The sequence below is a fragment of the Myotis yumanensis genome, unplaced genomic scaffold, assembly GCF_028538775.1.
Source record: "Myotis yumanensis isolate MYYU_CA2020_CCGP unplaced genomic scaffold, mMyoYum1.0.hap1 SCAF_8, whole genome shotgun sequence".
Lineage (NCBI taxonomy): Eukaryota > Metazoa > Chordata > Mammalia > Chiroptera > Vespertilionidae > Myotis > Myotis yumanensis.
In genome coordinates this window covers 16,571,871-16,588,565 of record NW_027223759.1, presented here as the reverse complement: position 1 = coordinate 16,588,565, position 16,695 = coordinate 16,571,871, and the positions used below count along the sequence as shown (strand labels likewise).

At 36.2% G+C, this 16,695-nt stretch overlaps 1 protein-coding gene across 4 annotated transcripts in view; it reads left to right on the top strand.

Moving 5' to 3' along the window:
- Positions 1–16,695, top strand: part of ERBB4 (erb-b2 receptor tyrosine kinase 4) — a 901,667-nt gene that overhangs the window by 737,024 nt on the left and 147,948 nt on the right. For all 4 annotated transcript variants that reach the window (XM_070422057.1, XM_070422055.1, XM_070422058.1 and 1 more), the window contains exon 20: positions 10,523–10,708. In XM_070422057.1, the coding sequence (XP_070278158.1) occupies positions 10,523–10,708 (186 nt within the window). The remainder of the gene's footprint in view (positions 1–10,522; positions 10,709–16,695) is intronic.

The window sequence follows — 16,695 nt, the reverse complement described above, 5'->3', positions numbered from 1 at the left end:
AACACAAGCACTGTGATAACCCAGGAGTTGATCTGATCTCCAAGATGGCTACTAAGTAAGCAACTAACTGGTGGGTAGTATCTGGGTGGGACAGGAAAGATGACCTGAGATTCCATCACACTGCTCAAAATGCCACGCAATTTAAAGCTTATGATTCTTCATTTATGCAAGCAAAACCACAGATAAGGGGGAGTACTGTCCAGGCATTCGCCAGGACCCTGGGTCTCATTATCTACTTTAACCCAGATTGCTAAGCAGTGTTATTACTGTTACTGCGGTTACATTTTATAACTTACGTAGCCCTTGGAGTTCTCTTGCAACTCCATAATCTCCTAACTCTTCATGACTATTTTATATTGAAGGTGGGAGGAGAGAGTTGCACCTCTCCTTGGGCTGAAATAGAAAAACAATAGCTTCTAGAATGCTGACAAAAAAACAAAACTAAAAACCTATTTGCTTGGTTTTCTGGGTCAGGTTTCCTGCCTTGCATCCCAGATATCCCCACTGGACTGTAAAAGGTCAAATTGACCACTTACCCTGCAGTTGCAGGTTTTTTTTGTTTTTGTTTTTTGTGTCTTTTTTTTCTGGACTCTTGGCCCTGCCTTTGCTATTCAACAATTTCATTCCATTTAGATATAATCGGTTTAATACAAACTTAGTAATAACTAACATTTTAAGAGTGTACTAGGCTCTGTGATAAGCTTATTGCCTCTACTATATCATGTAGCTGTTTATATATATATATATATATATATATATATATATATATATACTAATATTAATATATATATAAATATCTTAATGAATTAAATAGTATCTGAGTCATTTAGGTTAGACTAATATAGTACATCCAAACTAAATAAGGCATGGTAGCAACATTAATTTTTAAAGTATGTATAAAATCAGGGCAATATTGTTTAACCTCACCTTTACCTCCTAGTAAATTGGCTTTTGTTGCCTAAAGCATTTAGTTGAGAAAGATTTTGAGCCCTCATCCAGTCCAGGCAGGAAAGAATACAGTAATGGTATTAGTTTCTTGAGGTTGTTGTAACAAATTACCACAAACTTGGTGACTTAAAACAACAGAAATATATGACATCACATTTCTGGGGGCCAGATTTCTGAAATCAAGGTGTCGGTGTGGCCCCCTGCCTTCCAGAAGCTCTAAGGAAAAATCTGTTTCTTGCCACCTCCAGCTTCCGGTGTTCCTTGGCTTATGGCTGCATCACTCCCATCTCTGCCTCCTCCTCCTCACACTGCCTTCTCAGTGTGTCTGTATCTAATCTCCCCCTGCTCTCTGTTACCAGGATACGGTACGATCTCCTCACCTCAAAATCCCCAACTTAATCATATCTGTAAAGACTCTTTTCCCAAATAAAGTAACATTCACAGGTTCCTGTGATTAGCATGCAGGCATTTTGGGGGATTCATTATCGATCTACCGCAGCGATTGCTTGGCAATATTTACCATGGATGACCTGAGGGGGTGTTGGTATATTATGCATGCTATGTTTTGCCATCAGTGACCTACTGTGTCATTTTACAAATAAGTGTTAGGTTAAATGACTTGTCCAAGATTAGTGTATCAGGAAAATCCCCGCAGGAAATACATGGTGTACAAAGTTAGAATAATGGAAGAGAGTTTAGCAAAGGAGGTTTTATAAAGGTATGGGCAGGTTGAGGAGCAGCAACTGGGATTGTTGAAGTAACTCAAGACGCGTCACAGAATTACTAGGCCTGACTGAAAAAGGGGTGTTTACCCTGACCTGACAGCAGCTGTAGTCTGCAGGAAAGTGGAGGCTCAGGGGTAAAACCAGACTCACTCGTCTGTCTTATCTTCTGCTGCTGCTTTTCACTGGCGGAACCCAAGTGAAAGCCAAGGGACAGCTAGCCTCTGATCATGCATTTGGGTCAGTTTCACTGGGCATGTGGCGAAGTAGAGAAGAGTGGAGACCGAATCTGGCAGGGCAAGGACGAATATGCAGGGCAGTCCCACAGATCGTTAGAGTCATAGCTGGGAGCATAGTCTAAGCTTCTTCATTACACAGTTTATTGCAATTTTCAACATATCCAGTTTAATACAACAAATGTTTATTGAGTGTATGCAATGTTAAGGCTCTCTGTGTAGTACTCCAAAAAAATCCAGATACTTTTGTAGGTTATAGCAAAAACAGACTAGAGTTAATGACAAAATCAGCATTCTTTTTATCATACTCATGTGAGGCTGAACTTAAGTAGGAATCAGAATCAAAATATATAGAAGGATACATGTTTGAGCCACATTGGAATAAGCATTGATTAGGACTTGGCAAAAATATTGGATATTGGATGGAATGGAAAACAATAAAAATGAGAGTGCCAAATATGAACCTAAGATTTTAAAACCAAGTTAGAAAATGTTTCTGAAACTTACAAAATTAATAGAGTTAGCAGACATTCTCTTATGGAGGATTTTATTTTGAATCTTAAATTTGAAGTTCAGCAGGATATCTATGTCAATATGAGACATTTGAAATATGGATGAGGTGGTATGGGAAGTAGGGAATATAATAAAGATACTGTTCATTTATTAATAAAATAACATTGATTTTGTTTACTATGAGCCATATACTCAACACGAATTTAGCCATAGACTAATGATCAACTAATACTACTTCTTCCAGAAAAATCATTAGAGATGACAGACACTTAAGTTAACAGTCTAAGAAGACTCTGATAGGTATTACAGTATGGAAGGTATACATAAATAAAGACCTGTTAATTCCTGCTCAGAGATGACAGTGGAAATCACACAAGTGGCCAAAAAAAAAAATGCTTTGAATAAGGGCACCACATAATTCTCATATTTGGGATATTTCAGACAGGTTTTTTGGATGTAATGGTAATGGATTGTGTTTTTCTGACTTAGTAAATAGGAATGTTACGTAAATAGCTTCAAATGAAATCAAATTCTGAAAAACTACAATTTTTCAGTTGATTCCAGGTGTTTGCTAATTATGTTATATTTCCTAAAGCCATTGTAGCATTTCATATTTAAGGCATGAGAGGGAAAAGCAGGTGTCAATGATTATAATAAGAATACCCAGAAAGACTGACAAATTAGGTTAGAATAAAAGAGTAACATCAGACAGAGAGCGAGTTTGAAAATGCAGGGTGTTCAGTGAAGTAAAATAGTGCAGAATGCCAGGAAAATGTATGAATGAGAGAATAAACCTGCTGACCAATGAAAAGGAGGTTTTGGTGACTTTTTCAAGACTAATTTGAACACTAAAAATGCAGCAAAGTTGCAGAAAACTAGAGCCCTAAGGAGTGAAAGACTATAAAATAAACAAATAGCCAAAGTAAGAATAGCAAATATTTCCAAAGTAGAGAAATGACATAATTGAAGGAACTTTCATTTTTAGACTATGGAGCATCAAAATATACCTTAAAGGTGACAATAGAGAGTGAGCTTGAACTTGTACTAGAAGGAAACACTGGTAAATGATTAAAGAAAACAAAATGAAATGATGTCAAGAGTACATTTTACAGAGTAAATATTGTGACAGGTAGAAAGGTTTTTTTTTATTTTTCTGTTCAACGATACAGATAATAATTAATGTAATAAAGAGTCAATAAGAAATTAAAAGTGAAAACAGAGGGCTATTTTAGGAGAAACAGAGCAGAAGATTTAGGACAAATCCCCATGAATCTATACCTTTCTCTAACAACATTTGAAAGTTTGAGTATTCAGGTGGTGGCAATACCCTTTGGCCAAGGAGTGGCAAAACTGGAAAATCAATGGGAAAAGATCATTGATGATGGTAAATGCTTTCATTGAAATCGTTAATAATGGAGTGCAGGCTAGGGGAGAAAAGCATCACAGAAAGCAGCATTTAAAAAGTATGAATCATTTCAGCCTTCTTCCCATGACTGCAAGGCCTTTCATGATTGGGCCCCTACCAGGCACATTAGTTTTCTCAGACTTTCCAAAATTTGCAAAGTTCTTAGGCTCATTCCTTGCATCTGTCTATCTGGCTTCTTCTCATAATTCAGATCTCAGAACACATTTCCTAACTAACCCTATCTAAAGCTCCTCAACACCATTTTATTAATTTATTACAATGCCCTCTTTATTCTCTCCATAATCCTTAATATAATTTATTGTTATTGATACATCTATTTTATATTTATTTGGTTTCTCTGTTTATTTGTTGGCTCTTGTGGTAGAAGGAAAGCTTCATGAGGGTAGAGATGATATTTTAGACCCAATTTTCATCAGTGCCAGGTCTTCAATAAATGTTTTAAGTGGATGAATATGTAACAGAAGGATAAGAAAATAAAACGAGGATGAAGGGAAATTCAGTCCAATGAGGAGTAAGGGATATGTAGAGAACATAGTGAGAAAGTAGAATTATACCTTGTGTGAAATTATTCTCAGAGTTCTTCATCACGTAGCATGTCTAAGTAATATCTAAAGCTAAGTTTCTACCTCCCAATGGGTGAATGATGTGGAATGGAAATGGAAGAAAAGGATGGCTCTAAAAGTTGGGAAGATCCTAATCTGGATTGTTCGAGCCACAAAAATGTACCAAAGATTGGAAGGATTGCTAAGACCACTGAACAATGTGGACAAACAAATTGATGGCATTAATTCAGCCTAATTGCTACTCACTACTTCCACAAGTAAATTATTATTTATTCTAGACATGAGGGAAGGAATGGAGATTTCATTTATTTTATTATCTGGGTAGCATCTGCAGCAAAACAGGTTTGTAAAACATTATTATGGACCAATGATTTTATTCCATTTTCATCAGTGCCATCACCATTGTCTTCTTTGTTTTCTTCATCACCATCACTGTCTTTAGGAGCCTTCCTTTGGAGCATTCATAAGCGCTGACTCTTGCATTAAGCACAGTTTTATATGTCTACATTAATTGTGTATGTTTTCTTCTTTATCTCCCTTTTTAATCTTCCTTATCCCTGCTACAATGATATTTTTTTTCTCTGTTTTCGGCTGGAGGGTATTGAATTAATGGTCCATAGATATAATGAAACAGTAAAAGTTTGGCTGAAGTTAACATTTTTTATAAAACAGAATAGTCCATAAGTTTTCACTAGCCATATGTGTGTGTTTATTTTCTTTTTGTGAAACCGTTAAACAATATGAGTGAGAAAACAAGTTTAAGTGGCAAGGTATAACCATCTGAAGGCTGGGCAAAATGATGCCTTAATGTGACAAATGGCGTTGCTCAGTTTTATTATTGTAGAGAAATGTCTTCCCTTCAGACCAAAATAGAGAAACAAATAGCATAAGCTAGAGAAAAAATGGTATACACGCTTCAGAGATTTTGGTCGTCCCTTGGTGGTTTTTTTAAAAAAAATGTACTTATACAAACCAGACCTCATTATAAAGAAAAATGTTCATGCTTTAGTTTTCAGTGTAGTACTTGTTACATCTCCCCCCCCCCGTCCAATGAAAAAATCCTTTAATTCACCCCAAGAAAAAATGTATGAAAGGGAAAACAAAGATGGTTAATAATTTTATTTCTGGAAAAATTGATAATGCACCTGTCAAATTGTACTTATTCCAGTGGCCTTGGTGATATTTTTTTTTAGTGACAACAGCAAAGATTCCAAAATTCTTTCCATGGGCCACATGAAATATGGAGCAGCACACATTATTAGTTTTAACACAGAGTGATTTATTGAAACCCAACACTATTATTAAAATACTGGATTTTTTTTCTTTTTCATCACACTATCGCTCTAAATGAATCCATATTCTCATTTCTTTATCTATTTCCCTATCCCTCAAAAAAGCCATCTGCTATTTTCTTTATGAAAAAATAAAACCTACAATTAGTGTCTTGTTCATCTTTTCTTTCTCAAAAAAAAAGAAGAGAACTATTATGCAAATACTCTGCAATTTTGTTTCAAATACTCTTTGTAGTGTAATGAGCAATTTTCCTTAATACAACCCAGCTTTTTTGCCAGGACTTACTAATAGATATTTTAGAAAGAACTTTTAAGTGATTTTTTCACATTCTGCTGATGTAAACTTTTCAAATGCATATTTAGAATAGAATTATTACTCCTTGAGTTGGAAAGAAAAAAGCACACCTATTGTTTATATATTCCATGCTAAAAAGAAGCTTGAAATAAACTCAAAATCTCTCTTTTACCTGACATTTTATTATTTTCTTTATCTTAAGAAATGGTCTGTACCAGATAACACTCTTAGGAAATCAGAGAGATTTTATATGTCTTTTTCTGAAAGCATATCATAAGTGATAGCAGTTTAACTGTAAGCACAAATTTGTTGTTTGACTTTAGTTGCTTCTTGGGAACTAAAGTAGAATTAGACCCCATTTATAGAGGTATGGCTAATTCAGGTGTCTGAGGCTGTCTTCTTGTTAAAAGACAAGCATCTACAGTGAGGAGTGCTGACGGAACTGAAGTAAAAATAATCATATTTTTGCTGTCATAATAAATAGCACTGCGCTAAGAATCAGAAAGCTGGAGTCTTAAAACTGACCCTGTTACTCACTTGGGAGCTGATCTGAGGCAGCAATCCTACTCACCCTCATTTTACAGCACAGAATTACTACCTCTTTTGACTGCTTTATAGGGTTATAAAAAGGATCAAAACACTGTTGCATGTTACTGCTTTTGAAATAGATTATAGGGACACAGATTTAATGGAGGTATTCTAGAAGTTCTCAGAGTTTCCTATTACATACAGTGGCTTCATCTAGGGAGCTTGATACAAGTGCAGACTTCTGATCCATTTCTGCACCTGATTTTCTGGGAGTGGGATCAAGAATGCTACACTTGGGATAAACTTAGGTGACCCTTATGCACATGAAAGACAGAGCTACCAGAGAAGAAAAATAGAGAGAATACAATCAGGTTACATTTAAGTTAACGAGATAGCTGATACTGAGTGGCTAATTAAATATTTAATTTGGTATTTGACTAAGTTAGATACTCATTTGATTGTCTGTTTTGCTTATTTGTTGATGTGTGTGCATATTTCTATGTATGCATATCAGCACAGGGACCCTCTGACTTACACTCTTAATATTGATCAATGTTGAATTAATCAACTAATCTTAGTACTGGATTGCATAACAGGTCATTTAACTTGGCTGTCATTCCTCTCTGCACTCTCCTATAAACTATAGTGGTTTGCTTTTCTTCACATGTTTACTGAAATATACAGTAAGTAAAACCGAAGTGTTGATCTAGCTGGGGCCACATCAATCGTAATAACTCAAGTTTCTGGCTTTGCTGATTCTGCAGAAACTCCAGTCCCCAGTAAACCTTTCCCAAATAGTTTGGGAGGTTCCTGGGTATCTCATACACACTTGTAAACCAGTCTCCTAGTTCAGTCACCTGTGGTATCTACAGGGTCCTTGTCCTTTCTTACCAGCTCTTGCCCCCAGGTGCAGCCACTGAGAGGTCCTAGCCCTGGCACTGTTGACTGGCACCCCCTGAGAATGCCAGTGCCCTTGCCAGAGGTGATGCCTCTCTGGGCTTCCCATCTTCAAGGTGTTGTTGTGGTGGTCTCAGCCAGGAAGCATAGAAGCTGGTGTTCTGACTCGTCTGGTTCCTGGGGTGTCTCGGGAAAGGGGAATTGGAGGACCTAACCTACTTGCAAAATAGGTTAACCTATTTTGCAGAAGCATCTGGGAAATGACGGTTTCAGCTTCTGCAAAACTGACTCTAAAACAAGGTTCTTTGAGTAAAGCTGATGCCATCCTAGCAGCTTATTTCTTCTGTGTGGACCTGAATCACTCCTTTCTCCAGGCATGTGCCCATACTGTCCCACCCGTACTTACTCAACCACTAAAATGTTACACCTCACCTAAGACTCTGGCTAGATTCAGTCAATTTATATACTCCACCAGACACACCCCATAATAGTGAATAATCGTTAAACTCAACTGAACTCAACACCACTAAAACAGTAGTGGAGGTTAAATGAGAGTAATAGCCTCAGAAATAGCTTCAAGATAATAACAATAAAAGCCAAGTGCTTCTTCAAGGCTAAAGATGAAAAACAGCAGTCTCTAGCTACCCACCTCTCCCTTCTCCGACCCCATTTTCCATGGACCAAAGCAATCACTTCCAACTTTTTGGCAATTTCTCCTGTAGCTTAGCTCCATATATCTAAATAATATGTTTATACTGTCAACTCCTGGTTTTTTGGTTTTATGCATCATATAGTATTAACTTTTCACTAAAACAATAGGAATATATCTTTTACACCCTTTCCATCACCACTTTGCTAAAGTGTACCTCCCTGCCCCTCATCTTCCAATTTAGTCATATGATGTTTGCTTATTTCAGCATTCCGTGTTTACATTGTTGTGGAAATATAACTATTTCCAGCTGTGTTCTGTAGTAAATACAATTATCTTCTTGTGCAATTCTTGTTTCACATCAAATTATTTTTTTTAATTTTTGCTTAGTTTTTTATATATCTATCACTAATTTGATTTTCCCCTTTGCTAGAAAAGTAGATATGCTCTTATTGTACTTTTAAAAAATATATATACTTTATTGATTTTAGAGAGGAAGGGAGAGGGAAAAAGAGAAAAATCAATGATGAATCATTGATCGGCTGCCTTCCATGCCCACACTGGAGACTGAGCCACAACCCAGGCATGTGCCCTGACCAGGAATTGAACTATGACCTCCTGGTTCATAGGTCTATGCTCAACCACTGAGCCACACCAGCCGGGCGCTCTTAATGCACTTTAATCTCATTAGGTATTCTATCAGTTTCATCTTCTAGGATCACCTTTCCAGAGTGACATGTTCTATTCCAGCCTGAATGTTGTTATCTCATTCTGCTGCACATCCTTTATTCTGAAATATTCCATCACTGCTATTTCCTTGTTTCCTCAATTTAATGTACTCTTTATTTAATACACACATCTAACAGAAAAAGGAAGCACCTGAGATAAAATTTTTTAAGAACAGATATGTCTGAACATGCCTGTATATCTACTCGCCTTGTTAACATTTTCCTGGGTATAGAATTCAAGGTTTAAACAAAACTCAGAATTTTGAAGCCACAGCTCCATCTGGAAGAAGGAACTAGAGAGTGCTCCCAATTTTCAGCATCTGCTAATTTACATAAGTCTAATATTTTTGTCAGAGTCCTTCTCTTTCTATTGTGCCTAATAGTACAGTTCACAGTGCTTTATGTCACTCTCTCCTAAGGATGGAGGGAAGAATAGATCAGTAGTCCAAGTTGTTCCTAAATATACTTTGACACAATCTTGCGCAAGTCATGCATGCCCCCCTGCTCGGCTTACCGAGGTTTATGGTGCTAACACTCCTGGAGCCTTTGGTGGTGTACGCCTGTGTGTACCCGTGGTGTCAATCGGATTTCTTCTCAGTTTCCCCCTTGCCAAGTTAGGCTTCAGATTTCTTATGTTTGCCAAGCCAGTTCCTACTTCTAGTGTTCTTTCCTTGTTGCTTCATCTGTATGATATTTGGTTTCTAGCTTTTTATTAATTCCTTTATTGTTACTAAATTGGAATTAAGAGCAAATGGAAGTAAATGTGTGTATTCAATTTGCTACGCCATCTTAAAAAGAAGTTCAATATAGCTTTCTGTCCTCGATTTTTTGGTTTGAAAAAATTTTAAAGCTACAGAAATTATTCAAGTACAATGAACAAACCTTCATATAGGTAAACTGATTGTAATCGTCATATATGTATCATACCCCTGTTTGTGTGTGTATGTGGGGGTATGTGTGTGTAATGTCATATCTGTTTCAAATTCATATAAAGACATTTTCAATAACTTTTCATTGGAAACTCATTTTAGGATGCACTAAAATCTATATCCATTAAGCAAAAGTGCCTTTATAATTATGATAAAAAATAGAAATGTTTCCTTGTTTAATAAATTTGGAATAAACAATTTTTTTGTCTCAACTAGCTTTCAAATTTTATAATTCTATGAATAAGATGTCACTTATAATTTTGAAAATAAAATAAATTTGAGTTAAGGCTGACTTAGGAAAAATATTTATTAAAATGTTTATTTTTTCACATAAATACAACAATAGGTATATTGCTTATGAATAATGGGTGACTTAAGTTTGCATCACCTTATTCTACATGTAAATAACTGTATTTATATAAATTACTGTACTCTAGAACCAAAGACCAAAGGTGAAAAATCCATGGTATAAGGCAGGATTCCATTTCTACTTATTTGGCAGTAAATAACAATTAATATACTCTGTATTACAAAAGAGAAAATACTGCTATTAAATTTATATTCACTTATTCTAAAGTATTTTCTACTTTGACACATGTATAGTGTTTATTTTTATTTAATTTTACTTGAGTTAAATCACTAAGAATATAATAGCAACATAATGTCTTTATTTTCAATTGATTTCTTAAGGGAGAATGCATTTCAAAATCCTTATCAGCACCACTAGTGCCATGCAACTAACTATATTTGTAAAGAACTTTGGATTGAAATGATGGTGTTATATTTTTTCTTACAGGAAGCTCTGATCATGGCAAGCATGGACCATCCACATTTAGTCCGGTTGTTGGGGGTGTGTCTGAGCCCCACCATTCAGCTGGTGACACAGCTTATGCCCCATGGCTGCCTGTTGGATTACGTCCACGAACACAAGGATAACATTGGTTCCCAGCTGCTTCTGAACTGGTGTGTCCAGATAGCTAAGGTACGTGCCCATCCCTTCCTGTGGAAGTGACTTCTCTAGCTTTCTATTTCCTGATCTAGAACTGTTTCGATATGGAAAACATGTCAATTTTTTTTCATCTATTTAAGTATATTATGCTTGCAATTTAAAGATAGAGTATAGGGAAGTATTTACACTCAAACCACAGATCAAAGGCATGATATACTTATATATTTTTGGATTGTTACAGTGACCAGAGGACAAGAGAAATATCTGACCAGCCAGGGGGAAAATACACAGACCTGTGTTTGATAAGGAACAGGAAAAGGAAATCACGCTCCACCCTCACCTCCACTGCTAGAGAAATATGTCAATTTCTCAAACAAAACCTAAGTGAGGCTTGTGCCTTGGAATTGCAATGTCAGGTCCTACTGAACAAGAGCCCTTAAAAACCCTTTCAAAGAGAGCTCAGACAGAAACACACAGATTTTTCCATTTATTCTGAAGAGGCAAGCATAACATACAAATTGATATCTTCATAAAACGTTTTGCTGTGCATATAAAAGGAAAGGAAAGCAATATAAAAATCACATGGAAAGGACCCAGTCCAGAAAAGTTTGGGGAGTGGTGAATCCTTTTTTAAAAATAGTGAGTATAGCAACTTGTTAAAATTGTTGGTGCATTAAAAAGCCCCAGAACATTGTCTAGTTCCATGATTTAAAAATGTAAGGCATGAAATTATTGTGTGAAGTGAAATTTTTCTTGAAAGTCTGAAAAAATAAAACCAAGTCATAGGTTAAGCTGCAGGTGGGTGTTAAGAGGGCTTTATGGTCCCTAGGTCCTCACAGAAATCGGCTTTAATATATATCCTGTGTTGAAGATATATCCTGTGTTGAAGATATATCCTGGACTTGTTTGGCTTCTTATTAGTTTTGGTGCTATTTAGTGAACAAACAAAACCCAAGGAAGAAGAGATTAAATGTCTTAATTGTCCCATTTTTAGATGATTTTTGAAAATAGCATGTACATTCAATTTTCAGTATTACAAAATGTGAAATTTCTAATACTTTCCTAGACATTTTGATAGTGCTAATTGGTCTTTAATGGTTGGGGGTTTTAGTGGTATGGCACAAGGTTTCGGGTATGTAACATACATGAGGGAAGTGGTCTGGGTCTCAGAACCTGGGCTGATGGGGGAGGTGATTCTGATGAACTTAAGAGCAACTACTGTAGGAGACTCGTTTTCCCACCAGTATTCTCAGTTTTCAATTTTTTAAAGAGGGACTAGAACTGGATGGTTTATGTGACTTCTCCAAATTTAAATCTTGACTCAAACTTTGAACTGCTCTGAGAGCCAAATAAAGCATTCATGTCCTGTAGTCCACCAGTATTCAATTTCTGGTATACATGTTTTATGTTTAGGAAACCATTTATGGTTATCTATGCCAAGGATATTTCTTGAAGAAACTTCTCCTTCTAGTTATATACCCCTGACTTGAGTTTTAATTCACTGTTTCAACTCTTACATCAAAATATGACTTGATTTCCTAGTTGGCATGGCTCAGTGGTTGAGCATCTACCTATGAACCAGGAGGTCATGGTTTGATTCCTGGTCAGGGTACATGCCCGAGTTGCAGGCTCCATCCCAGTGTGGGGCATGCTGGAGGCAGCAATCCACGATTTTCTCTCATTATTGATGTTTCTATCCCTCTCTACTTCTAATTTTCTCTCTGAAATCAATAAAAATATATTTTTAAATATGACCTGATATTCTATAAATCATACAATTATAGTCATCTTTGCAGTTGTATAATATAAATGTGAAAATGTTAATTTAGTAGTCTTAGCCTGTTTTTTTGCAATCAAAGAATGAATAGGAATACATATCTAGAAGAAGAAATTTGAGCTAACTCTAAAAATGAAAACTAAAAGAATTATTTGAAGTAAAATCCCAGTTTAGCTTTATATACCATAAATCTCAATATAGCTTCTTATGGATTATGTATTATAATTTTGTGAATATTGCATGACAAACTCACTACTGGGAGGATTCTTTATGGTAATGAAGTTTCAAATATAACTCTTCAAAAAGTGATTTGCTTATCTAAGAATGTCTATAATTTATAAGGTGAGCTAAATATGCAATAAGAATTCTCAAAGCATCCTAAAGCTGTACATGAAAACAAAGCTAAGTTTCAAATGTCTTAGTGCTTCTCTATATTTCCTGCAGTGTTTTCCATAATTTAGGTTTTGTCCTTAGGGATACATGGCATTAATATATCATTTATGCAAGACTGTATACTCTAATAAAAGAAACTGCTTTGAGTTCCCTGAATAATCACTGTTTTAAACCTTTTTGCCTTTGCAAATGCCATCTCTTCTACTTGGAAATCTTTTCTCATAGTTTCTTTTTCATTCATCAGCACCAATTGGGCTTCCTCCCCTTATGGTGCCTTCCCTGGTCAACCTCTCTTTTTAAACAGAAGTAATTCTTCCTCTTCCATATTAGTTTTGGTCATTGGTGTCTTGAACACATTTTTATGATGTAAATGGTATACTGTGTGTTTACATAACTCCCTGACTGTATGGCACGTTTACTTAGCCATTAATCCTTCAATGCATATTTTGTGGACACCCACCATGAGCCAGGTTCTATGCTAACTGGAGTGTCTCGGGGTAAACACCATCAGCATGGGCCTGCTTCTCTCCGTATACCCTAATAGCATGAACAGACATTCAACAAACAAAACAATTAAGTATAGGATTAAACACTGTGGTTCAGCTTTTGAAGAAAAGTAATTATGGGGGAGACTCCAGAGCAGGCCCCAATGAGTCCTAGGGGAAAAAGGCTCTGGCTTTGGGAAGAAATTGTAAGCAGAGAAACGATTACACAAAGCCCTAATATAGGGTGGCTATGTAAATTATTGTCTAAATGGAAGAATGTTAAAAGTGAATGGAGGCTCTATTACTATTTACTCCAGGACAACCGGCACACAAATGTCCTAAACAGATCAAGGTATGCCTGAAATGTAGCAGGTAGTTATTGAAGTATTTTACCGTGGAATTGACATAATCCAATTTATGTTCAGAGGAGTTTATGTATGGAAAATAGATTGAGGCAATATAAGAATGGAAATGAAGATACCAGATAGAAGTCTGGGGCTAATGAAAATAATGAGACATAAATAGCATTAGGGTACATTTTTGAGACAAATTTCAGGCACTTGATTATTTGTTAGCTGTGGGCTATGAGGGAGAGAAGCAGGGCGATGCTCTTTCCTGAAGTGGAGAAGGCTGAGAGATTAAACTTATTTGCAGGGGAAGAATTCCAAAGTTCAGTTCCAGACACGGCAAATTGAAAAACTGTAGAGAACATGAAACTGGAGTTGTCAGCTAGATAGTTGAGTTTGTCCAGGTCTGTAGATGTAGAATTAGGAGTTATAGGCATTGAAATATATGACTAAAATAGGGGATTTCTGGGGCTGACTAGGTCTGATTCATATATCCTCTCGGCATCTAAATTAAGTCTTATTTACTAGTATATAGTAGCTATTCAATAAAAATATTTAATAAATATTTTAACCAATGAAACCATTTAAAAATATACTCCTAAGGAAGGAACCTTTCCTTGATCTTTTTCTTTCTACTTTGGGGGCAGGATTGTGTAGTAGAAACAGCAGTAGGGTCAGAAGGACTTACATTAGTATGCCAATAACCACTTTTAGTTTGGTGAGTTTGGGTAAGTTATTCAGTCTCTTTGAATTGTATTTCTCAAGTGGAGTTAGTTATTATATTTTTTCTCATCTGAAAAGTAAGTAGAATAGTGTCTACCTGCAATAGACTGAAAATCAACCCCTTATCCTCACAGATGTGATGTACTTTCTCCAGAATTTATTAATGTTTCTTGGCATGGTAAAGGGGACTGACTGCAGAGATGTGATTAAAATCAGGGTTTTAAAATGGGGAGGTTATCCTGGGTTCTCCAGGTGGGCCCAGTGTCATCCAGAGAACCTTATATGTACGAGGGAGGGAGAAGGGCCAGAGTAAGAGAGAGAAGATATCAAGTTGGAAACAGTTTTGGATGATGAGTTTGAAGATGAAGGACAGGGCCACAAGCTGAAGAATTTAGTCTATTTCTAGAAGCCAAAAAAGGCAGGAAACCAGTTCACCCCTAGACCCTCCAGAAGAAACCCAGGCTACCAACACGTTGTTTTTAGTCCAGTGAAACTGATTTTGGACTTCTGATATCCAGGGCTGTAAGAAAATAAATTTGTTTTGTTTCAAGCCACTAAAGTTGTGGTTATTATTTACAGCAATAAAAAACAAATATGCTTCCTCATAATGATTTCCAAAGATTAAATAAGATAGCTTACTGAAGGTCCCTGGCTCAGCTCCTAGAACATAGAGTGTTTTAAAACAATCCCCTTTATTAGTTATAGCCTGAAAACCACAAAACAGAGAGCTGTTTTAGAAATGTCTGTAACATATGAGTATCATAGTCTGAGTAAAGACCAGTATTTTATAAATAGCTATTACAATAACTTAGTGGCTTCTTTTTCTTTGCTTTCAATTCTCACCAAGAGAGACTATGAAATTATGAGAAATATCAGCCTATTTATTCCAATACCCACTTCCATTTGGGCTGCATCACCCCCCCTTTTTTTTTTGGTTGACAAAGCTGGGAGGAGGGTAGATGGTACTGTGAAATAACCAATTGATATTTGTGTTATAACCTCCCTGTGGAAAGATTAACAGTTTGTGGAAAAAATATGAATTATAGTTAATATTAAGCACTTACTCTCTGTGAGGACAGCTGTATATGTCATTCATTAATTAGTCTCATCACAGATCTATCAGGTTAGGGATCATTATGTCTATTTCACAGATAGCATCACAGAGAATTTAAGTAACTTGATTAAATTCACACTAATAAATCAACAGTAGAATCACGAATATGATTTTACATTTAAGAAAGTATTTAAAAATATTTTCATCCATATTTCAAGGTTTTTCCCGTTCTTCCCTTGGTTCATTATTCTACAGAAGGTTATGCAATAGTCTGGCTGGTGTTGCTCAGTGGTTGAGCATCAACCTATGAACCAGAAGGTCATGGTTCAATTCCCAATCAGGGCACATGCCTGGGTTGCAAACTCAATCTCCAGAGTGGGGTGTGCATGAGGCAGCCGATCAATGATTCTCTCTTTGATGTTTCTGTATCTTCCTCTCCCTTCCTCTCTGAAATCAATAGAAAATAAATTGTTAAAAAAGGTTATGCAATAGAAATCACAAATTTAAACACCAACATTTTGTGCTTGCTTTTTATATCAGCCATATTTTCTCTGCAGATGCTTCATTTAAAACTTGCTTTAACTTGGTAAGCAGAGCAGAACATGTTATTATTAACAATGCCTTCCAATTGCTTTATGAAGCCAGACATATAATAGTGACAATTCCTACTTTCACAGTTGTTACTAATAAGTTGTGCAAACAACTTTTTACAAGACAATTTCACAGATTCTGAAAAGTGTATTTGAGTTTACAGAGGAAAAGCTTCATGGTGAATAACACTGATACTGATTGAATCCATGTAGATAAAGCATGTCTTTCTCTCATGGCATCTGCTCGGTGCTGTCTGTATACCCTGTTATATAATATTTAATGAAACTCTAGTCGTAGTTAATAATGCCATTATTCTCCCACTTTATAGATGAGGAAAATGGGTGAAGGTAAGTCCTAATAAAAGCAACGATAGATTGAGATGCTTGGATTCTATACCAGGTAACGGATGCCTGAGCCAGGCCTGTAAAGCAATCTGCACTTTCCTCTCCAAACACACACACACACACACACACACACACACACACACACACAGACACACACCACACGTACGCACACACACATCACTGCAGCTTGAAGGGACTCACTCTCCTCCAATAGGACTTCTGAATTTGAGGAATTGTGAGGAACCTGACATTTTATCTGTAGTTGTGACAGCATTAATCCCACAAAAGAAAAGATTCTATCATAAA